Below are 25724 nucleotides of genomic sequence, written 5' to 3'. Positions count from 1 at the left end.
TGACATTAGATATCATTGACAGAAAATCTCTGAACATCTAGTCAGCAAGCAATATGAGCTGATAAATAGTAGAATTGGATCAAAAACACAAATGTTTAAACATTTTCAACTCTGTTGTTATGAAACCACGTCGGAATTTATCACATATCTTAGCTTGCATATTGTTAGAATTTATTCAGATTGATCATTGCCATCGGGCTGTAGGGATGTTCTTTCATTCGTGTTCACCATAATTGACGAAAATAAAATTGCTAGGGATTTTTCAACAGTTTTGTCTCTATACCTAATTCCGGGTGACGACAAATTTTCTCAAATAAAATTCCCCGACTTTTCCCGTCGAAAAATTCAGAATTTCGTGCAAATAATTATAAATTGAACAATATCAGTTTCGAAAGTTAACTTAACTGAATATACGAAGCATAGCTGAAGTTTGAAAACGATTTGTAAAAATAAGTACGTTTTTCCTTATGGCCCACCATGATTCACTGACTTTTCCCGATAGAGGAAATTTCCTGACCGTTCCCGTTTTTCCCGGTCTGTCAACACCCTGTAATTTTTCCACCTTTTAGACAGTCTCACCGATTTATCCTTAATGACCCTTTCGAGGTTCGGATCGGACTCGTCCGTCGATGCAGGTAAAGCCGCATCCCATCATAAATGTATAGTATAACTGGAATGCCCGCTTTGTCATTTCTCAGGTAATGTTCTACCTGCAGAGGCATCTCAAGGAATAATCAAAAGTATTCCAGTTACCAGAAATTTGCGAGTAAAGTTTTCGAAATCTTTCAATTTTGGCAGCGTCAGTTAGATATTCAAATTCTTTACTTCTTGATCAAAATACCAATTTAAATGACTATTATTCCTAAAAACCGTTTCGAATGATTGACGATCATTGATCAATTCCGGGATATGATAAGGGTACAAAATTTGTCTTAACGATTATCATACGATATTATACCATTGATTGAAGATATTTATAATGATCGTGCAAAATCGCGAGACAGTGTTAAAAAAAGTTCATTTAAGATCAGAAACATTTTCGGTAAAAAGCGACACGATTTACTGATAAGTAGTAACGTGGAACCGTGCGTGGAACATATCGATCAATTCGGAATTCATTACAGAGCAAACTGAACAGCTTTCTATTTTTTTTTTGCTACGTATTTCAATCGAGAATATTTATAGCCCAGAATTAGTCAATTTGTTTTCGACATAAAATAAGCAGATAGGAAGTGTGAGTAATGGAGTAGTAGGTAAAGAAGTAAATCCCTTCCTTTGTATCAAACAAATTTAACTGCATTCACGATGCAGAAGGTCGATCACTTTACAATTTAATTCCGGATATTATCAACATGACCGCGGTATTGAAACGGTCTGTAAACCCTGCTCAACAATACGAAAAGGACTGGTGGAGTGTTTGTTTAGGTTGTTGTGAGGATTAAGATAAGATAATACTGCTTCTCAATTCGAATACACTCTAACTGTTTAAGTCGTGTGAATCAGATAGTAACGATGGTTGGTGTCGTTGCTTAAAAGTGGAATATCATGCCGCCTTGATTAAGTTTGCTCTGACATAGTTAAAAGAACTCATAATTCTCGATTTTAATCTGTAAGGCGTGTGTATCATTACCAAAGAATTTCAACTCTTGGGTAAAGAATGAATTCTACAAAGGAAAAAATAATTTCAAATACAGCGTGGCTAAAATCACAAGAGCATACGCGCCAAAAAATGGTATTCTATAACAAACGGGGTAACAACATGATGGTAACATAAAAAATCGCGTGGAAATTGAAGACTTACAGGCCCTTTTGGTTTTAATTAGTTATGCCATAGTTTAGTACACAAAGTATAGTGTACAGATACGTCCTTTTGTTATTCAAATTAAGAAAGGGTGTAAAACGGCGCATACGCTCTTTTGCTTTTAGTCACGCGATATGTTTCACTTGAATCCTGAAGAAAACAGACTGTTTTTATTTTAAAATGTTTCCCAATAGCACTCGACTTATGTCATTTTTAATTTTCTGAATATTTGGTAAAATTGTCCCCGCCAAATCACTGAAAACAACCGGAATTCCCGTTTCAAATGATGAAAATGAAAATGCTGCGTATTAGTGTAGGTTGCGTGGGGGGCACAATTACTGTGGAGACGAACGGACTTCGATCCATTAATTAGTATTGTTACATACTCGTTATTCAACACTGTACAGATTAAATATTACATGTTATCTTCTGTATATATAAAGGAACAAGTACGATCAACGCACAGCCTAAACCCCTTGATCTAGAAACTTGCAATTTAGGATGCATATTCCCCTCGGAACGTAAGCACCCACTAAGAAGTGATTTTTAGAAATTCGAACCCTAAGGGGGTGAAAATTGGTTAAACGTGATTTTTACGGATTCGACGATATCTCCGCACACAGAGGAGACATCGACTTGGTTTTTGATTCAAACAGTTTATAATATAAATACCTAAAAAGTACTTTCAGCGTTTTTAGAAATTTAGACAATAACGGGTTGAAAAGCGCTGGATCGTGATTTCAACGGGGGGTGGAAACCCGTTAAACGCGATTGTTACGGATTCGTCGATATCTCCACAACCCTTTGTATTCGTCATAAATGATGATTACATAAATAAAATAATCTGAAGCGCGCAGGGGCGAAGCCCCTAGTATCAAATATCAACAATGAGCAAATGAATATAAGCAACGAAATTGTGGAATCAAGAACGCACTGACTGAAATTTTCTTCTTATTCCATATAACAACGTCAGCGGTATTTGAACAATATAAAACCCTGTGATATGAAAATAATGTTCATTGATATAAAAATAAATGCTTTATTTAATCCTAGAACTTCTAATCTTTTTCACCTTACGCTCTAAACGAAGTCCAGAAAACTTTTCTACAACAACGCACTGCGCTTATATATCCTATTTCACGTGTCAAGAGAAATCAAAAAAACGAAAGCAATAACAAATAATTTGTGGTAACAGTAATAACTATAAATAAAATTTAATTTTACACATCCAACACGGACTGCTGTCTCCGGAACTCAGCTTATTAATGCTCTGGCATTCGTATAGGTGGTACAAATTTCCGGTTTATTTTTAAAGAGGATCGATTCACTGGAATAGGCGACAAGTCAGGCGGCTCTCCGTACCATTGAAGCTTCTCCAATCGCTTCTGAATTGAATATTTTGCTGGTGTGGTGTTTCCCCCAGGGTTCAGAGCTCCTTGAGGAGTCCTTGGACTCATTCCTGGTCCATATCTCTGGTAAAGAACAACTGCGGGAGAAGACTCCTGATTCGATGTGTTGACTGAACCTGGAGATCGAGTGGCGCTAGGCTTTTGCTCATTTTTTTTTGCGATGTCAGTGGCGCACTGCGATATGTAACCTAGTGGATCCTTGAAAATATCAATCAAGTTCAGTATTTGGAATAAAAAGCCTTCGATGGGTAAGATAGTTATCGTCTAATTCACTATCAGATGAAGAACTGAACAGTTGGACAACTTTGAGGATAAGAAAGGTCTGTGTAATTAACATGTCAAGATTACCGTGATCTGATTATTAACGACGTCAAAAGCCGAGTGAAGATAAGCTTGACGCGGATATCTTGTGAAAGTTGAGTGCTCCGTCGCGTATGCTACAGGGATCGCCCACGGCGTACTTCGACGCCACTGAAGATTGGTGCAAGCTACTGTCGACCCAATGGAAAGGATATCCGAGCAACCATGAGCTTTGATTCCATCCCAGAAAAGTATTGACAAATATGCAGAACTTGAGCAGTCAGCGTTTGGGCATGCTAAGTTCATAGCTTCGAAGTTCTTCATGCCCTGCAAAAAACGGGCCAGAGATTTTTCTCATAATCATATTTCCTGGTAACGAGTAGTTTTCTTTCATTTTCTTCACCTCAAAAGTTAGGAAAATCGTTGTAATTTTACAAAAAATTTATTTTTGTGTTCAGAAGAGTGATATTTTAAATCCTAATCAGATATAACTATAACTAAATTCAACCGGCTTTCAGCAATCGTTTCAATAGATTAAGAAAAAAATTTTCAAGCGTTATAAAGATTCATTTTCGACAACTTTACACAAAATCATCCATCTTAGATTGACAGTAAGAGTAGAGTTTTTTTTTTCATCTGTCTGACGATTATAGACTTAATCGCTTTATTATATTAACATAATATTTATATGCTGATGACGATAACAGAGTTGAAGCAAAATGTAAGAACTTTTTAGCGTTTCTCTACACCAAAGCATTAAGGAAATACCATTTGAAGTCCAAGCTCTAAAAAACATTTCTAGTCATTGACTAATGTTATCATCCTGTTATTCGTTCATTCATATACTCATCATATTCGTTTATCACATCACAAAATGAACATTCGATAGAAAAAACGTACAGCTTGCAATATCGATACAATAAACAGTTTCGGTGAGTTTCAAAAACAGAGTAGATATCTGCTAAAAAGTGAAACACTTGCAAAATACGATCTTTTCTGCGTTCACTCCTTTCTAAAGTCAAGTAAATGTACGCAAGTAGCCAATCTAAGGTTTCAGAACGAAAGAGATTCTTAAGCTAATTCAATTTAGTTCAGCAGACATGAAAACTCACATGAGACGCTGGGCCTAAGGATATGATGATTCCCACTGTGTCAAACTCGCCGAACGGTGGACTAAATCCAGCGACACCTACTTCAGATATAGGGGTTAAATATCTTTGATGACAAGCAGAAGCGCCAGAGCCTTCAAACTTGATAACAGATTGGCGACCAACTGTCAGCTGAAGTTCACCGAACCTGTAGAATATTATATAATGCAGCTAAAAAACTGTCTTTAATATACGATGTAAATAAAGGTCTTTGATAAGATAAATAAAAATCTATGAACAGATATTACAAGATTCATTCATCGACTTAGCTTTTTAGAAGCAGTGGTGATCTAATTTGATAAGGAGCTAACGTACACAAAAATGTATGCTTTTCGAAAAACTGTGAGTGAACCTTTTTCCAGATGTTTGCACATTGTGGATAGAGACCCGATTTCCTTCCTTTAAAACATCACTTGTATCGTCGCTGGGTGCCCAGATTGTAAGAAGAGCTGTGTTTTCACCCTCCGCTACGCGCACCTTCAGAATTTGAGTTACTTTACGTGGTGGAGGAAGATTCCTTGTCAACATAGATTGCAGGTGATCGTGGAAAGCCTTTTGAGACATTTCGCAAGGACCGTGATAACTTTGCGATTTCTGACTAGATAGGTCGCTCTGCAATTCAAAATAATACGTAAACGTATGATATTTACATACATAAACTTTTTAGAATTAGTTATTAAATGATTAATTTTTGGAATCAATTAGTACTTCAATGGATTCGCAGCACCAGAGTTCGGTCTGGGGATCTGAGGAGGAAGTCCTTGACTGTTTCCGATTCCTGGCTTCAAATTCAGTTCGTGCTTGTGCGCAGATCGTCTCTACTTGCGCCTGACGTTCATTTTCATAGGCCATTGCTGCCTTGTCTTCGCACTTCTTATTTCTGAATACTGCACCAAAACGATGGAGTACAATGATCTTGTTGCAATTTGATAAGTGGAAAAGAATTGTACAAAATTTCAGAGACATAAAACGTGGTAATTGTAAATCTTACTCGATTGGCCGTTTGAACTCTTTTCAAAGTACTGGATCGGATAAACGCGGGTGACAATCACATCCAATCTTCCAATCAGACCACCATTTACAAGTATAGCTGATAGTCCTGTTGAAATTGATCCCACGTGTTTACAGTACCCAAGTTTAGTGTCCCATCTTACTCTTCTGGTGGAGTTGGAATGAATTTTTAAGCATACATCAGCTGGCATCTAATGTGATGTTTTACATATTTAGAATATAGTTAGACAGGCAAATAGTCTAATCAGGATCAACGAAGGTTTGTTCATGAAAAGCGTACCTCTAACGGGGAACATCCTTGATCGGAGTTCAACAATTCTGCTCTGCACGTAACAAGCTTTGTACCTTCGCGCACTTTGCCAAAAGCTATTAAACGCGACATGGCTGCGTCAATACTTGCAGTTATGGAATACCATCCGTCGGTTAATTCCACTCTCCATTGTGACGTCGATATGGTTCTTAGTTCCATCTTTTCCAAGCCTTGATCATTTTCGATCTGGAAAAAACATTTACTTCACAGTTGATCATCAGAGAACAATCAGAAACGGTTTCGTAGTTGTAATTCAGAAAATTTAAAGTATTCATCTACTTGAGGTTCAAATTGTGACGTTATCTTACCTTAGTAATGGTAGCTACACACAGAATCATACGTCTACATGCAGGATCATCTTTTTCTATGATTCTCCTCAAAGCCGGACGCTCAGACTTGTCAATTTCTCGATCGTATCTATACTTCAGCTGCTCCATAACATGATCAGGTGTCAACATCCTGTTTCGTAGTATTCGTTAAAGAACATTCTAGATTACAAGCTACCTCAGATGTTTTATGTACCGATGTACGGATGAAATTCACAATAAAGTAGATATATTACCTTGAAAAAGATAGATCTCCAAATTTCATTCTATCCATGGATGCTAATTTCCATACAATCCATCGATAGTGATTCTCTACCCATTTATGGGGTACTAAAGAGGGATCCACTCCGGGACTTGCTATAAATGCTTGCTCAAACTCGTCAACACCAGCGTAACCATTTTCATCAAAAATCAACAAGCCACCATCGACCATCACTATTCCATAAACATCTGTACATATTTTATCTTTGCTGAAACATTTGAGCAGAACACAAAAGACTTAAGACACTTATATTCAAGGCGTATATTCATTACAGAATTTCTTTTCACTACTGAGAGGATATGTGCAAGTAGACAACTGAAAAAGTGGTTAAGTTTTAGGAATATAAAACTCAACAAACAATTACTCTATTATTATTATAATCAATTCAAAATAAAAAGAAGCACTATTATTGACGATAATGTCAACCGTATTGCTTGGTGAGCTGTTCTGGCGTATCCATAATACCTCAAAAACGACTGAAACGATTTGCCTCGAATTTCGAGACAGTATTCTTGGATAGTTTATCCTCTCTGCCATGCTTCCGATTTCTTTTATTACAACATTTTTTTTTGTTAATTAGACACATAAACATATACTGCTCGAAAATGGAGTTTGAAATCTAAACTATCCATTTTGTCAAGAAAAAGAGAAAAAAAATTCCGGATCGTGGCAGACAGGATAAACTGTCAAAGAATGCTGGATAATCGGTTGAAGTAGTTGAGCTGTTTTTGAGATCCAGCTCCTTATGGCTCCGTGGGCTCCGTAAATCATGTCATCGTGTGAAATGGTCAGCGTTATTGTCACTAACAATACTACCTGTCCATTGAGTCAAATTTGAAAAAAGAAAACCTAAATGAACCTTGGTCTACATACCAAACAAATCCCGATCGAATTGAATAATTGGTTGTCGAGATACAAATTTCCAAAATTCACCCACTTTTTTAGCAGTTTGCGTACGAGTAGAAATGTAGACGAATAATTTTGTATGTGCATAAACTCCCTTGAAACTACCACACGGCATCATATAAACTTATGTTAAATCTCACCTGTAAAAATCGGAGCATTTGAATCTATATCGAACTGCAGTGGCCGCAGTAACTTCCATGATATCAAGTCCGACAGCTAGATCTGCGAGCTGTAAGAATGATATAAGACTAGAAAAAACTCTATACAATAAAGTTATGGTTGTATAGTTGAGATGCAAGAAGAAATTTAGAGCAACTTAGGGGAGATCATTACCTCATCAGAAGTTCGCGGTACAAGTGAAGCTCCATTAGTGAGTTCTCGCAACGATAATCGGGGCTTCGTTTTCTGTGTTTTGCGAAGAAACAAACTTCCTGCGATTGGCTTCGACTTGAATTTTTTCTTGGCACGAATTTTTTTTTCCTTAAATAAGAGTTTGAAGACAGATGAGGACTGAATTTGCTATTAATCACCGTATGTATCAATATTTTTTTATTGGATGCTTATTCTGAATACCTGTGCCAGTGTTGCTGCTAAACGATTTTCCAAAATATTAGAGATTACGTCTTGTTCAATCTCAACACTGGATACTGGATTGGGTGGATTATCAACCTGATTATTGAAAACTGGAACATTTTTCTCAGTTACTTCATATTCTGCAAACATCGAACTTGAAGCACTCTCGATAACTGGACTAATGTTCCTACGCAACTGTTCAGATGAACCAGAAGTCGAGGTCGTGATACCACTAGATTGTTGAAAGCACTGACTATCAATTTGCTCTTCCAAACCTTGTAAAGAAACATTCCAATATTTTAAGTTATTCTAGCAGACCGGTAAAACAAACTCTTTGTACTACAAACTCACCATTCACACTGCTCTTATCATCCTTGGTGATTTCAAGATTCACTAAATCTTTTTTCAACGAACTTTTGCTTTTCCGCTTATGTTTTTTCCGTGAACGCGAACGGAATCTGTCACCTATAATCGGACTACATGGTATTTCCTGAACGTCGCAATCTTCGTTGAGAATAACTGGCGGTCTTACAGATGTTTCTTCGTTTTCAATTAGAGGTGGACTGCACGTGATTGCCGCGGCCCATAATAACGTTTCCTGGAAATTTGCTTCATCTGCAAGTAAGGCTTTTGTGCTTGCAGTTATTTCTTCGGAAACAGTGGACATCCTTCGATCGTTTTCGACAACTTCGAATATTGTATCATGAGCATTTAATTTTCTTGAAAATTGAGGAGCACTAGTATTCTGAGGATTCGTTGGCCAAGACTTCTGCGGTTCGAGCTTAGGGATCATAAGTCTGTCATTTACGGGAAATATGTCAGATTTCCCGTGCGTTCGAACTGCATTATTTTTTTTTCGATCATACTTCAACATATGACAAGCATAATTTTTGTTGCTATTCACCGGTATTCCAAGACTTTGATTCTCTTCTGAGCGATGTTTCATGTTTTCCATCTCCTCACCTGTATCACAATCCCTTTCAGCAAATAATTTGCGTGCTTGTATATCGGAATTAAGACCCACCTTTTCAGACTTTTGATAAAGTAGCGCACCCTCAGATGTATCATCAGATGTAATATTTTCCGATAATAATTGGATCCCAGGCGTTGTGAATACGGAAATATTATTACTATTACAAATTTCAACAGCTGAACTGTTATGCTTTCTTGAATCATTGTGTTGTGGACTATTTTCCTGCTTATCGACAACGGGTTTCTTAACTTTCATTGTTACACTCTCATCGATTTTTGTCCAGTCACTGTTAGCTGTTGAATCTTCACGTGTATCTTTATTGCGAGCTTGAAGATTCAGTTGAGAAAATTCAAAGCTATTCTGTTCTTCAGACATCATCAAAATTTTTGCTTTAGTCAATGCCTGATCTGATATCTTTATTGGTTTGCCACTGCCAGTTGAGAATCCAGCAGTTGTATACTTATTGTCAGGTTTATATTTTGAAAACTCAGAATCGCCCGTATTGTGTTCTCCAGATTCCATCCTGATATCAACTTTTGACAACATCTGATCCGATGTTTTCGGCGGTTTTTCACTGTCAGTTGGAAGCCTCGCTATTGAATTTTCTTTATCAAGTATATGATTAAATGAGTCAGAATCACAACCATCTACTGTTTGCGTCCATAGTATTTTAGCATTAGACAGTGCTTTTTCTGAAATAGGTATTGCTTTACCACTCGCTGTGTTAAATCCTGTAGAATTATGCGAAATTTTATTGCTGATTGCATAATTGTTGGCGGTCCAATTTTCTGCATTACTAGCTCTTCCAAAGTCTTTTGCTACTTTTGTATTAGAAGTAACATCGGTCAAAACGTTTTTAGAAATATAGCCCAGATTTAATTTGTCTGATTCAGATTTTGAAGTTGATCGAGTTACTTGTGATTCATTTTCCAACAGTACCAGCTGCCTGGAATGATTTTCAGTAACTGAATAAGACTTCTGGGAAATTGTACCAGATAACTCCAGCGACTGCCTAGAATATTTATCACTCGACAGATTTCCTGCTTTTGTCGTGGATGATTGTTTAATTTCAACATGTCCACCACTTCCAGTATCACAATTGAGGGAATGCGTAACTGTGATTTCTGTCTTTTGGGCATCACAGTAACTCTTAATGCCAGAGTTATTTTTTTTCACATTTTCAAAGTCTCTCAGCTTCGTTTTTGGTTCCTTGTGCAGTGGCAATTGATGCTTTAAACTTTCGTCCTGGTACATTAATAATTTAGCTTTTTTCATAGCGATTTCACTGACTAGTAAAGGCTTTCCAGAAGCCGTTGTAAATCCAAAGTTGGAACCGACTTCAGGCATTCCATAGGAATCGGTATCACAATATTCTCTCTGTCGCTTCAAGCCTCGAGACGTAGAAACTTTACATGAGCCAATTTGTGGCATGTCCACTGTTTCGATTGCTTTCCTATGACAACCAACCTCTTCAAACGAATGGACAGTCTTTGCCAAGTTATCTTTGCTGGTATTAATCACTGATTTATTAGCTGTAATAGCAGTTGCTGAACTGGCGGAACTCCGAGGAATACTAGCATTGATTGTCACTTTATTCGTTACATGATTTCGCGATATCTCATCCAACAACATACCATCACAACCGCTTTGATCTTGCATGGCGATCTCCTTGTATAACTCTGTCGCTCTCCTAATCTTGTCCTCACTTATACTTATTGGCTTACCACTGGCCGTAGAGAATCCCGGCGAACTGTACGACTGTAACAAAGTTCTGCTATCGCTTTTAACGTTTTCCAAAGCTGCCGGAACGCACAATCGATCATTACTTTCAATACTGCTCTTACTTATATTGGATTGTTTAACAACTGTAGAACCGGATGGCCAAATTTTCGATTGATTTTCTCCGTTCCTAATTTCTTCGTTTCGATCCGGTTGCTCCATAGCTGCTTCTGATCCTTTTTGCATATTCTTCAATGTGCCTTGAGGTATATTTGTTACGTTGTTCAAGTCGCTTGTTGACGCAGACTTCGTTTCATTTGATGGGTAAAACCATGGACTAAATTCATCAATGTCTATCAAAGGCTCTTCTGTGTGAGTCAACGGCAATGAAAATACATCACTGTGGTTACCATCAGTTTCTGAGGACGCAGCAGACAATTTCTTAGGAATTTCCTTGTCGATGACAATTTCACCATTTTTGAGTGAGCTAGCTAAGTCATTTGCTTCGTCAGCTGGTACCTCAGAATAGTTAATTGAATTATCCAATGACTGAGGCAAATTTTGATTCTTCAGTTCTTCTTCTTCCAGTAAGCACATTTCTGTGAATGATATTAATCCCCAATCTTTTTTCAAGTCATGTTTTTTGGGTGAAGCCGTCGCTGATATTTTAGCACTTTCTAAAGCTTCAGCTGCTCTGGTAAAAACATGAATTGGAATATCAACAGGTTCGAATTTACTGACCTGCTGTTTCTTTTTCTTCAACTCTTTTATCAGCTTGACACGTGCCGTCATAGACTTTTTACGTGAAAGACTTATATTTGTTGAGTCAGATTTGTCATTACATGAATTGAATTCTGTCGAATCTAGGAGCACTTTGTCATTGACGAAATTAAATACAGAAGTTTTAGCACTTCCTATTAGAGGTTTTCTACTTCCCAATATATCATTGCGATTAATTTTTTCAGAGTCTTTGCAATTCTCCAATCCAGTCATCGATAAATTTTCTTTGTAGAAATTTTCCGAGCTTCTATTCATGACCAAAGGAGAATTCGAAATATCATTACTAATGAACTGATTTTCTAGATCCGAGGTAATAGTTTTGTGAGAAAGGAATCTACTATCAACACCTTTATTTGAACGATTAGTTTCTACATCTTCTTCCTCACTATGTATTTGCGAAATATTGCTATTGTGAAGTGAACGATTATCAACAATAACAAAAGTACTATTAGTAATGTCGTTGAAATCACTTGGCACCGAAGTAACACCATCGTAATCATGATCTATTGGTTTCATTGCGATATTATCAACAGATGTGTGGGTGTTAGTAGCATTTCTCAAGATGGTCTTTGGAATAGTAGTCTCAAGTGACTTCAGTATGCGACGCTTGGGTCGATGCCTTTTGTTCATAGTGTGTAAAACTGGGGAAGCGGACAGGCTTTCATCTTCAACTTTAGCAGTAAAACAACCGTTTGGTGTCGTTACATGAGATGTGACGTTGTTTGATACCATCAAATCAGACCCCTTGTTTCCAACCTGAAAAAGAGAATCGTGAGTGACACAGTAAGTCAAGAAATTTATCTGATTGCAAGGATGATGAGATCATTTTTTGTGAGAATACGCCGAATACTGGATACATCATTATTAATTATCTTACATATTCGCATGACTTTGGCTGCACGTTTACTTCATTCTGGTGTAACTCTACTGTTTTTGCTTGAGGTGTTTCAAGGTCGCTAGTCCAGGACTCGTTTACTGTTGAAATAAATGGTACAAGACTCGATGGTATACTTGGAACAGTTGCGTGAGTTGGACTCCTGCTGAAAAATGAAAGACACATTCTTAATTGCAATTATTACGTTTACACAGAGAATTGCACTGTAAGTTTAACAATTTCAGGGTAGTTACTTATTGATACTATGATATACTACGATGTATTATCAATTATTATACTTATTTTCAAAATTCTTCAACTTTTCAAACTTTTCCAAGTTTGTAACAGCCCTGAATTTTCTATAAATGGTTAATCATTTACCTCTCTTCTTTCCGTATCCTTGAAGTTTGTGTCGGGGTTGCAAATAAATCTAGAGGAGACTTAAGTTCGATGATTTGAGACACGTCCAAATTGACACACGGAGAATTTCCTGCTGATGCATCGTCTGAAAATGTGGTTGCCCATAGAAGCTTTCAATTATTTATTCATTTATTTACTTATTTATTTATTTATTGCAAAACGGTTAACCGTTTACATTGATAAAAAAGAGAAATGAATCTTGGAAAAAATGTTGCATCTATATAATGGCAGGCCTGTAATAGTGCTCATGAATCTTGCAAGCAATTCTCGCATACCTTAGATTTGTGTTTGATATGTTTTGGTGATTTAATAATAATTTTTATAGCTCAACTTTGATTGGAAAATCACAAATTTTTGATAAAAATGATCGATGCTGTGTTTTCAATATTCTGAAGTCCAGTAAGGAACTTTAATTCTACACATTTCTGCATAGATCCATAATTTCAGCTAACATTTAATGTTTTTATCGACTAACATTATTTTATTATTGGCACAGAAGTGTATACCTAGTGTCGAAAGTCTTAGAAATTTCATGATGATTAATTGACATAAATATTTGGCATGGATCAATCCATGGTACAAACATTCAAGAATTCTAATCGTTGCAGTTGTTACTTCCTTCGATTGTTGATGAAACTTTATTGTCAATGACAATAAGTGCAACAAATTGGAGATAAGTAAAGTTTAGAACTTTGATCATGGAACTGACAATTTCTATTTTAAAAAAGGAAGTTTTGAAAAAGTTTCTTTCACTCTGCTGGATAGCAAAATTTAAATAAATGTTTGACAGAACACAGCAATTAAACAGCAGTTTTTCGGTGAAATGAATGATTCATGAAATTCTCAAAGACCGAAGACTTTTTCTCAACTTACCGATCCCAAAGGATTCACAGCTTTCGAACGGAAAAGTAGGAACGAAAGTGTGTCAGAATTGAGAAAGAACACTTTGTACTGACTAAATTCTTTTGACACGATACACAATGAATTTCCTCAGTTAATTAATCCGAGTATACACCACAAATATAATTCGAAGGTGGAAACGAAATACAATTGCGTGAATGAAGCTCGAACAAGACGAAAACAAAGGATCCGAAGTAGTCACAGAAAAATTCTTACCATTGAACAAGTCTTGCGAACTTTCATCACAGGTTTGAGACTCAATGTCAACCGCATTCGTTCTTTTGTTTGTATTGCTTGTGTCATTCGCGTTATTATCTTCCATCTCAATGTCACACTGATCCATTTTTAATACTCAATTCGGTCGTAATTCATACAGTCCAGTCTATACGTAAATACGCAACACACTTCAAGCCGAGAGAAACGGCGCGCATCGCACATGCTTTGCGAAGTGAGAGCACCAAGAGCACCAGCATTAGCAAACCAATTAAGGTCACGCAGTACTCCTACTCTTACCGACCGAGCAAACTCAACCTTATATTTTGTTGCATAAGTAAAGAAATGAGCGAGAATGGTTCCAATTTCGAAAGTGAATCTCTTCCTTTTTAATAGTGGAATTTAGGGAACTTACTCATGCCTTTAAGATCATCAAAAAAATGTCTCGTTTTTTGATAAGCATTACCATTTTTGCACTTTTCGCATTTCTCGGACACTGGAGTCCATGGACGAGAGAATTTTTTGATTCTGAAAAGAATCAGGAGTGGAATGAGTCATTGCACGACTATTTCCATACAACATTGAGATTAGTAAACGAAAATAACGATTAACAATAATTTCGTGCGTAAAGGGCACTTAGCTGGGCTTTTCTTAGTTGGCGTAGTTACCGCAGTATAAAGTGGCATCGCAGTAACTTCTGACCATTCTACGGGGCAGGGGTGTAGAAAATGTATTTGGCTTGTGTGACTTCAATGTTAATTCTACATACATTTAAGTAAATAGGAGGGAGACAATAATCAAGGAGCGCTCGGTTCAAAAGTTGGTCCGATTTTTGGAGCAAGGTAAGATGAATTGTCAAGGCGCAATTTAAGTGCCTCTTGCGGTGTAAGTCCGTATAGCGCTCTCCCCGCTGCCCCCTATGATCTTGCGATTCGCGCTTTGCCACCCTTTCGTCGGATTTAATGTCGGTTGAGATTGGAAAAGCAATTACTCGGTTATCACTGGTTTTCACTCGATTCAAATGCATATTTTACGAATTTACGGAGTATGCTTATAGTACGGAGGTTTATAGGTTACGATCACCGCCCTTCTTTTTTTACATTTTGTAGCGGAAATTTCACTTATTTCCGTAAGAGGCGCTTAAATCGCAATTGGACAATTGCGTTACCTCAAAACTGGGGACAAGTTCTTACTGGGTGCTTTCACTGATGGTGCTTTCCATTTACTGACTCAAGTCGGCTTGTGTCGCTATTTTTGGTGTATTCCTTTGCCCAGATTGGCCGGTTACACCAGAAATAGCGACACAAGTCGATTTGAGTCAGTAAATGGAAAGCACCCACTAATGCCTGGTCTACACATCAGAGAGAAACCTTACACATACACTTTAAGTGGGGGTCTTAAAGTCAGTATGTCAAGTCAGTATGTCAAGTCAGTTCGGGATAAAGTGTGTACTCAGCTACACACAGTACTTTAATGACAAAAATTTATTTCGAGTTGGTAAGCCTGCAACTGTGTTGGGTCAACGAATTTAAAACAAGAACTGTGTAGCAATTGAAGGTTAGAAAGCCTTGTTAGCCATCAAACGGAGTAACGAGAAGAACATAAGAACTGTCAGTTAGTGTTTATAACCTCAGTAATACAATATATGAAACAATATAATGCAATGTTCTCCGCAATTTTATTCATTAATTAATAATCACCTATCTATCTTTTATTTTCCATTTTTTGAATAGCTTATAATCAACATATCTCTCATCTGTAATTCGAAACGCATTTTGTTTGTTGTAAACCCTGGTGATACTTCAACATGGATTATATTTTCATATCAATAATTGTTCAAGTAATAAATATGTACCAAACTTGGTTACGACAAAATGCCGACCGAAGAAAAGAATAAGGCACAAAGAACAAGAACGGGTTCAAACCACGCGAGATTTCAATATATCTGTCATGTCGGTACGGTTGACACAAGCCCCCTGACACTCACCACTGCTTGTATACTAGAAAATTGTACGCGTCTTGTCCCCGTTTTTTAGTTCCTCTACGTGGCGCTAGTAGTAGACTTCTGACACGCTCGCTGCCCTCGCTGACCGCGCGCAAGCTCGTCAGGTAACTACTAGCGCCACTAGTGGTGGAAATTGACGGCAGAATCGAGGGACATTTTGCGAACCACTTTTGGCACCGTGTGTCAGGGGGCTGGTTGGCGCTACTTCTCGCTGAAAATTGAGCTTAAGTGGGATTCAGAAAATCTTTAAGTGGGAGGCGCTTAAAGTTCGTAAAAAACTCGGCTACACATCAGCCTTAATGGAGCACTTTAAGACCCCACTTCAAGCGTATGTGCAGACCAGGGATAACATAGAGATCAGTGGGCATAACTCTGGCATCTACCACGGAGTAATGAAAATCTTATTTTATCATCCGAGCGTTATTGAATGTTAATTTTATAGACCCGTAACTGCACCAAAATGTATACCATTCTTTTGCCCGTATGCCTCGACCCTTCTTATCGAGTACAGTGCTTGAGATTTTTAGACAACAAATAACGACTGTCGGTACAGGTTGGCTGTGCTGAAATTGCAGAATTCCTTCGGACCCGCTGTTCACATAAGAAGTAGCTATTCGATGTTTTCGACACGCAAGTCCGACTAGCAGGTTTTCGAATCCATGACTGAAGAGCGAAATCGCAGATGTACTGATTGTAGCTCGGTGCCATGGAGACTGTACTCTAGTCTCCATGCTCGGTGTAATGTGGGTGTCGTGAAATAAGTTAGGTTATGAAAATCAACGGCGGTAGAAGCTATTGATGTGCACTGCATGTGATTCGGGTACAAAATAAGTGAAAATACATTATACGGTGGTAAAAAGACGTGAGTACTGAGTTCTCCCAACATATCGCGCCAAATGGCAGGTAAAGTGATCGATGCAAAGACGTGGACACTGTTGGAGTTGAGAGGACTCCTCGAAGACGAGGATTCACACGTCTATTTCGAACGATGTAAAAAACACCTGGGACTCCATCCGTTCCATCTTAGTAATTTGAACACTGCGCTGAAGGAAATTTTGGGCTCTACGTTAAACTCCTACGATGCAAAGTAAGCCACATCGAATAGTTAAATAATTGAAGTATCATGAATTCATTCCTAGAGTGTAAATTTTATATCTAAGGGTTTAGTCCAGCTTTTAGCGTGTAAAACGAGATTAATATGTAACTATCGATATATTTCAATAGATATTGACAATGAGTGTTTTCTCATTTGTTTCAGATTAAATGGAATTATTCTGTCTTACAAGAATCCAAAAATATTAAATAAAGTGGCAACAATCCTGAACGACGCATGCTTCATTCACGTTGATATTGAAGCTGACTTCTACATCTTCAGACCCAACATTGGAGATGAATTAAAAGGTACCTCTAGCTGATACATCAAAAAATACGGAAAGTTGTTCTTTTTTGTAATTGAAGAAAATCAATGAATTCTCAGGTTCTGAGTAACCAATATATTAAAATTTCTTTTGCTAATAACACTTGATAAGGAAAAATATCTCTGAAAGCTAATAAAATTAAGTTCTGAACAAACTTGATAATCGTGCAGCTGTGGAGCAAAATCATGTCCGAACACTTGACTATTTTCATGATTTTGCGTTGTTAGTTTGCATCATGAATTGAGCAACACATTTTCAAAAAATATCGCCGTAAGTGGCTGGGTTTAATTTTCTTACTCACGTAATCAGTCGTGCAAAATTAATTTCTGAATCATAAATGTGAGTAGCAAATGATATGCTTTGACTTAGTTTTTTCCTATTTTGTACCAAAGTATGTGATTGGCGTATAAATAATTTTTTTTAGGTATTGTCAACAAAAAGAGCCAAGATCATGTCGGCATATTACTGAATAAAGTGTTCAATGTGTCTATACCAAGACCAGACGAAGATGAAAATTGGCCAGGTTTTTATACCCAGATAGGACAAGAAGTTAGATTTACCATAACGTATCTGGAACTCAAAGGCAGATTGCCATATATTAGAGGTTCTATGGATGCTGAGTAAGTAACAGTTTCGTGTCTGCAATGATAGCGAATGATTGCTTGAATAGAATTGAAATAGATTGACATAAATTCACTTTATTTGTCACAGGAATTATTTGCGGAATTGTAAGCCATTGGACGATACGTTTGATGCTGTCGATGAAGATGATGAACCTGTAGCCAAGCCAAATGCAATAAAATTTTCATACAGTGACGAAGAGGGTGAAGAAGATTCTAATGAATTTGTTGTCGATCGTAAAAGCAGAGTAAATAAAGTTATTCACACGAGGGATGATAGTGATATTGACGAAAAATTATTGCCCAGAAAGCTGAAAGAGTTGGAAAATGATGACAGCGAGGATGAAATTCACGCGAAGAAGATGGAGAAACACAAGGCTAAAACTAATATTTCATTCCCAGAAATTAAGCTTGATTTGTACGGGGAGGATCCGATCAATGAGGACAGAGATATTGACGACGAATTATATCCAAAATCCAAAATATTGAAGAAAGAAACTAACAGAGATGAAGTTCCTACGAAAAAGAAAAAGAGGAATAAAGTTAAGATGGAAGAAACTTCTGCAGACCTGGAGAAAAGTGTAAGGCATATTTCAGAAAACAGTGATGTGGTTGAAGAAACTTTGCCTCCAAAATCTAAGAAATTGAAAAGAGAACATATCGATGATAAAACTTGTGTAAAAAAAAGTTTGAAACCTAAAGCCGAAGTTGAAGTAACATATTGCGATATTGAGTCAGGTATGTATGAGCGAAATGCTTATCAGATGAAAACTGAATCAGGCAACGAGCAAAGTACGAAAATTCACAAAATAAAAGCTGAAGTCTTATCATCTGAAGCAGAGTCTGATGTAAATAAAACAAAGCAAAGTGAACTGCCAAATGAAAGAAGAAAAAAAAAACATAAAGTGAAACTTGAAGTTTTTGCATTGGAAAATGAATCCGATATAAGCATGCCGAACGGAAATATAAGAATAGAGAATGATTTTAGCGAGAACAAGAGTAAGAAGAAATATAAAATCAAAACCGAAGCAATATCGTTAGAAACTTGAAGCTACAGCTTAAGGGGGCGCCCTGATTGATTTCGATATTGTATATATCTCTAATTATCTAATTACTGAAATCCGCGTACCTTGAACGCGAAAACTGGACTTAACAGCCCCATTCTATACACAACTCTGAACAAAAACACTCCAATGCATTTTATTTGGTGCTGAAATAAAAATATGACACGAATTCCACGAATTTACTATTTCGATTTTGTAGAATCCGAGTCATTTCTTTATTTCTGCGTCGAATGAAAATATGTTGGCGTGTTTTTTTATCACAATTGTGTATAGAATAGCACTTTTCCGCATTTAATGTACGCGGACTTCGATATTTAGAGATATATACGACAACGTCGAAATCGACCAGGGCGCCCCTTAATTATTTACACAAATTTCGAATGTAAGATGAATACATCAGGAACACGCAATATGTAGCCAAATAATACGTGCAGTATAGAATTACATATGATGAATTTTCACGCAGTTTTAAGTACCCCTACGAGAAACAAAGTTTTATTTGCAAAGGGTAAGATCTGGAAGAATTACAAACAATCGCACGTGCACGGTTTTTATTTTCTGTACGCTCAGAACCTGGTTACAGTAATTCTTTGCCTTTGCCTAATGTATATATACGTGAAAATTATTTAATAAAAAAGATTAAACGATAATTAAACAGATATATTACACCTTTTCAAGTGTATTTATATTCATATTTTATACTATACTTCCTAATTCGTGTGATACGAAACCCTTAATCAAGTTTTCACACTTTGTGAAAACGACTTGTGAAATCTTATATAGAATATAGTGAACTGTTGTATCATGCCGAAAATTGTAAATTATCATGCTTATCTTTAAGTGACTAATATTGTATCATAATCGTGAAAATGACTGTACTTACTGAATGATATCAGCCAAACCTACAGAATTTAGTACAAAATTTATTTTAATAATCTGAACGAATTTCGTAAACTGCATTCATTTCACAACCTTATACTTGGTTAGCGAAGCTAAAGAAATTGTGAATCATAAGTTTCCGACAAAAGGATGATGTTGGAAATAGACTATCCATGTATACAAGTAATAGTTAAAACTCGTACTGATTCGAAGATTGTGTAAAGATTTTCAAAAAATTCTATTGCCGGAAAGACGTACAACTTGCAAATCTATAGCAAAAAATTAAATCGGTATTTCGCACATGTAAATACTTGGATGGAACGATATTTTTGGTAAAAAATTTTAAGATCTTGACAAACTCTCATGTATAAATTGTAACGCGCCATTTTAGGACAAGCCGTCACAAGGGCACGCAACTGAAGGAAACTCGCGTAAAACGTGTCCTTGGTGGGATATTTCAAGCGAACTCTATACAAGTTAGACAGTAAACTACTAGTTATAACTTATTCTTTGTAAACTCAATGTTAATTATCTTTTGGATGCATCGCGTGATGCCAATATCTTTGTCAATCATGGTCCACGACTCCGATTTGCACTAATTGCAAGCCGTTGTGTAACTGCATCATTTCCTTGATCAATTAATTCCGTATCCTTGAGCGACTTCTTAACTACCAAATAAGTCTCTCTCATATATCTGAATTTCTCTGATTTTCTCGCAGTTCTCTCTTAGGCTGCTTATGTAATTTCTATAGTATGTTGAGCTATCTTTTATCTTTCCTTTCTTTTCATTTCTGTACCAGTAGTGCTTGTATTATATTTTATTTCCTGTACCGCCTATTATTTTTTATTTGCTATTGTGCATGAATTTTTATCGTAAATCGAGTTCCTAATTGGAGTACGAGTTGAAATACGTCTGAACGTAGATTAAGCCGCCGAATACTACCGTATCTTTTTCTATTTTGTTCTAGCGATTATGTATCATTACCTGATTCTCTGCAATATCTCACCCAATTCTTCGTAATACCGTATCTTTGTGTCATCTCTAATTTTGCTATAATAAGATGTGTTCTGCATATTTTCTAAAATCTCACATATCTCGAAATATCGTAATCTCACGTAGTATCTCGTAATTTCTTGTAAGTTTTATGCAAAAATTTCTCTGTGAATTGTTTCCTGAATTTTTAAGTATCGTAATTCATCAGTTCGACTGTCTATTGAAAATCCTCTCGTAAATTGGCTTCCGCAATTTACTTTATTTGATAATCTCTCCTCGAAGTTGCCGATTTTTGTGAATTGTTAATTAACTTCAATCTCTCTTGTCACTTTGTCAATTACCATCTACCGCAAATTTTGTCTATTTCTTTTGTCACTACAGCTCCGAGCTATCGTCAAGTTCGACAACTATCGATCTCAAGTGTAGTTCGTACTCTCTCATTTCCAATCAAGAGACTAATAATTACTGTAGGGTCATTCTTGGAAAAGTTGGTAAAATCACGTCGCCCAGTGACGTGTAATTTTGAGTACATTATTTTTATTATATCGCTTATACCGATCGACCTATATGTCTAATTTTCCCTGTCAGTTGTCATCTTTTGTTAAGAGCTATGTATCGTTTCACTTTATACTTCCAATAATAACGCGAGCCAATATTGTCCGAGCTGTTAATTGTTGTTCACTTGTTGAATAAAACCTAGTGAATTCTTAACTGACTCGAAACTTGTAAATTCAATCAACAATATTCGACTAATTGACCTGTTAATTTCCTTTGACTGGAGCTTATTTATTTATTTATCGCTAGCTGCCTTTAACTACCGCCACGCTACCAGTTCGCGTTAAGTACCTTAGCCTTGCCAACCCCGTACAATGAATTCCTTGATTATTATCCTATCGTGCCGTTCCTTTTTGGCTAAAATTTGACGCTGAAGCGTCTGATACCCAAAGAGTATCTTTTTCTACTATTTAATTAAATTCAGGCTAGTTAGGGGATTGCGCGAAAGTGTCAACGATAAGTCCTCAACTGAGGGTAACAGCAATTTAACGTTACAACATCGAGGGATATTTTTCGACAAAAATTCATCCAAAAAAGTTGAATGCACATTTGTCGAAATAACAATAACCCACCTCTGTACTTATTCTTTCATTACACACATAATGAGTCATAGGAATAGTTATCATCATTCGAAAGTAACTCAGACAACACACATATTGCAAAGTTGTCTTTCAGACAAAGCAAAAAGTTATCATAAAAGTGCCTTCCCTAGGACGATTCGAAGATATGGATTTTGATTTGTCGAAAAGACGTATTTAAAACGCTTCGAAGCCTAATTTTCTTCACGTGCTTTCTCACCGTTGGATTGATCTGCATCTCGAATAAAATCATCGAGCTGTGTATGAGGCATGAGCTCGATGATTCAAACAGATCGCGCGCTGTCCATACAGAAGTCCAACAAACCTACCTTTGGCCGTCTCGATCTCAATCTGAATTTTCCTGGGTAACAAAATATTGCTTCAGCATTTTACTGCCCATAAAAATCCAGACTCAGCGCGTCGTTCGTAGTCGGTATTTTTTTATTTGATTCATTGTGATCTACGAAACATTCAACGAGAAAATGAGCATTTATGATTAATAAGCGCCCAAACAGCCCAAAACTTGAAGTCGTCAGAAGACGCCTAAAGGATGTCTTATATCTTATCCGTCATTTTTTCAAGTCTATAAGGCCCCACGGATATTTTTTAGGCAAGAAGATATGTTTTAGGCGTCAGAAAATGGGGCATCACACATCCGTTAGACATCTTGTTCACGACTTTAAGTTTTGTACTGTCTGGGTGTCCCTTTCGTTGAGTACAACATTCGGTATCTCTAGTCAATGAACACCTTCAGATATTCCACACACTGTCTTAGTTCACTGTTGCTCACCTAACCTTTGTAATTCACGCAAATCGGGGTATTTGTATCAATTATTGAAAATTAGATGCTTTCTTGTTGCAGGAATTTGTTAGCCTGGGTGGAGTCGATCGAACCAATGCTATGCGGTATACATTTCACTTTGCATTTGATCAACTTGAACCATAATATAACATTGTATCGATGTGTATCAGGAAATTGGTGTAAAAGAAAACGACTGTCTTCATAACCTCAAACAAATGACATCTTATTATTCGAGACGCCCTTAGGCCGTCCAGCAAAATATGTCTTCAAAATATCTTATCTTTGACAGCGAAGAGAAATCACGAAACGTTACATTCGCCATCTTGTAGACATCTTTTAGGTGTCTCTCAGGCAAAACTGAATGACATCTTTCCGAATTAACATAGGGCGTCTTTTACCGATCATATAGTAGCGCAGCGTGCGAGACCTCAACCTAAGCGACAACTCCCAAAAATTCTGAAACGGTCACGTCATTCAGGCACCGAATCGGCGAGCTAAAGTTCAAATCGGGTCTGCCTATACTTGGGCAAGGTTTTCTGTAGTTTTCCTTGTCCTGCGAATGCGTGCGTTTCTATTAAACACCTTGAGACCGCTGCATAGGCATAATGATGATCGCTAATTCATTCCCTCCTGTACCCCGCACAAGCCTAACGGCTTATGGGGACGTTAGATATACCCTATCGTCTGTAGCACCGGGACTAATCTCTATATTAGCTGGATGGCTGACTCCTATGCTTGCAGCACACAGCAGCTTTTGCCGATTAGAAGCCCCAAAAACTGACACTAGCCCTGCAATACTCGAAGTTAAACTAACGGGTCACGTGGTTGATGGCCAATCAGAAACAGATTTAGTCACGTGGTTCTGTCACTTTTAACCAATGTACGTACACAGTAAACCACGTGATTCGTTAGTTCCATTGAGGCTATCGAAGCGCTGGTGTCGATTTCGTCTGCTTCTAATCGACTCAGGCCAAGGACGTTAGACAGCCATCAGTTATAACGGGTGTTGGTAGTGATTACTATTATTATTTTTGTTGTTGTTGTCGTCGTTGTTGTTCTTGTTGTTGTTATTAATGTTATTTTAGACATCTTTCAGACGACAAGTGTGCTGTCTGGGAAGTTATACATAATATGCGATATTGACATTACTGTAAGTACTACCCCATTATTAGTATTTTAAATACAGACAAACGGATATTAATCACCTTGCTATGTTGAACTCGATTGAAATCGGTGAAATAGAACCACTGTTCACAGCCTTAGTCCTCTGTAATTATTGTACACGCAAAGAATTACCATTTACAATTATCCATTCGTCAAATATTGTAAGTAGCACAATTATGCGCCGTACAACGCGATTGGTAAAGCGCATGCTATTTGGTACTAGTCTATTTCTTATTGGAAATAAGCCCGCAGTGCCTTCGAGCAATTTTGAGTGTTGAATAGTTTCTTAATTAATACTCATTAGCTGACATCAAATGGCTCCCATTTAAAAGTGGTTTAACCACGAGTCAACCCTTAAATTTGGTTCTAGACATCTAAGGCTTAGTTTTTGATGAATTAACTGAAACATGATGGTGCGGGTTTTACCAATCACGCTGTATTCCAGTGATAACGCTTATCAACTTATTTATTGTAATACATGTCAACTTATAATAATTTACTTACGATAAAAGATACTAACTTCGGTATAACTTGGTTAACATAACTATACGACTAAACTTGCACGTAACATCGAATACTCGAATTGTCAACAATAACAGATCGTGAGGTTATATTAATTATGCCTACGAAATTCCGCAGACTTAAACTGACATCGTTCGATATTCTTTGTAAGCAGTGTTGTACGTAATTCAGATAATTTTAACTAAGTTAATCATCTTACAGATAAGTTGACCTCATCTTTTATTTGGATAAATCTGGTGTTCGTCTTCGACGTAATTTTCCAAAGATGAATAATTCGGTAGAAACGTCTTCCTGAAAGAGACTCATCGCAATTTATTTAACTGAGAAAAAATTTGTTTCAGCGAAACATACGTTATTTTGCGGGTGGCGAAAAAAATATTTCTCCTGACACTTGCTTGGAAGGTTAAATTTTTTTAGCCTGTGGAACATGCGTAAGATGTCCAATTTCCAAACAATGCGGTAAAACAAGATTCGGGCACGCGTACTATTATAATGTTACACTTTACACACAAGGGCTTCCTTTGACGCATGCGCATTGTCGAATAACTTAATATTACGCTGCAAACTTAACGCTCATCGTTATCGGAAATTGCCTACTTTCCGCACTCATAACACAATATACTATTGTTGCTCGAACTTAATTTTACTTGATCTCGTCAAATCTTTAATTATTTCCCAAAACCTACACTGGCTAGTTGATTCCACGAAATCTTTCGTTGCCTCAATGAGAATCATTCGCAGCAACATATTGTTTGTTTTTTTTTTTTTACCTTCATCAAGTAATCTTTTTCGAAAGAACGATTCTTTTTCACAGTGTATTAAGGATGTCTTATTTTTATCGATATTTGTTTAATATCTACATGAAAGCGTGGACAATCTTATTTTGCATAAAGGTCATTGCGTGAGAATAGTGCATTGTGTTACAAGTGCGGAAAGTCGGTGATCTCCGATGATTATAAAGTTGAGAAGCAACGAAGGTGTCACTGAGAGCACGTAAAATTGGACGTATTGTTAGATAACTTGCGCTCAATTATACAATGCGTAACATTAAGTTATTCGAGAGTGTGCATGCGCCAAAAAAAAACCTTACAAATTATTTCAGGTTTGGATAGGGAATTTGTGTCTTTAGACGTATTTTTCTCTTGCATTCAAAATATTCCATAATATTATTTCCCTGCTAAAAATTTTTTCTGCGAAC

General features: G+C 36.9%; 2 protein-coding genes across 3 annotated transcripts; one reads left to right on the top strand and one right to left on the bottom strand.

The window, feature by feature from the left end:
* Positions 1-1949: 1949 nt before the first annotated feature.
* LOC107225967 (breast cancer type 2 susceptibility protein homolog) lies at positions 1950-14165 on the bottom strand. 2 transcript variants are annotated; one of them, XM_015666616.2, is made up of 16 exons: positions 13929-14165; positions 12774-12897; positions 12396-12558; positions 8398-12274; positions 8047-8321; positions 7807-7953; positions 7614-7702; positions 6542-6775; positions 6288-6438; positions 5950-6165; positions 5650-5860; positions 5367-5545; positions 5011-5270; positions 4623-4806; positions 3559-3837; positions 1950-3408 (listed from the first exon to the last, which is right to left on the bottom strand). In XM_015666616.2, exons 1-16 carry the CDS (start codon positions 14053-14055, stop codon positions 3064-3066), a joined length of 6861 nt encoding a protein of 2286 aa, XP_015522102.2. In that variant the 5' UTR covers positions 14056-14165; the 3' UTR covers positions 1950-3063. The 2 variants fall into 2 exon arrangements, with proteins under 2 accessions (XP_015522102.2, XP_046601161.1); XM_046745205.1 differs by having other exon boundaries at positions 12396-12555.
* A 2320-nt stretch (positions 14166-16485) lies between these two features.
* Positions 16486-19682, top strand: LOC107225965 (DNA-directed RNA polymerase I subunit RPA43). Its single transcript, XM_046744991.1, has 4 exons — positions 16486-17017; positions 17189-17331; positions 17773-17968; positions 18060-19682. The coding sequence occupies exons 1-4, from the start codon at positions 16827-16829 to the stop codon at positions 19015-19017; spliced, it is 1488 nt and encodes a 495-aa protein (XP_046600947.1). The 5' UTR covers positions 16486-16826; the 3' UTR covers positions 19018-19682.
* The last annotated feature ends 6042 nt before the right edge of the window (positions 19683-25724 follow it).

Source organism: Neodiprion lecontei, chromosome 7, assembly GCF_021901455.1.
Source record: "Neodiprion lecontei isolate iyNeoLeco1 chromosome 7, iyNeoLeco1.1, whole genome shotgun sequence".
Lineage (NCBI taxonomy): Eukaryota > Metazoa > Arthropoda > Insecta > Hymenoptera > Diprionidae > Neodiprion > Neodiprion lecontei.
Note: the sequence above shows the minus strand (reverse complement) of the source record. Positions and strands in the feature narration are given on the sequence as shown.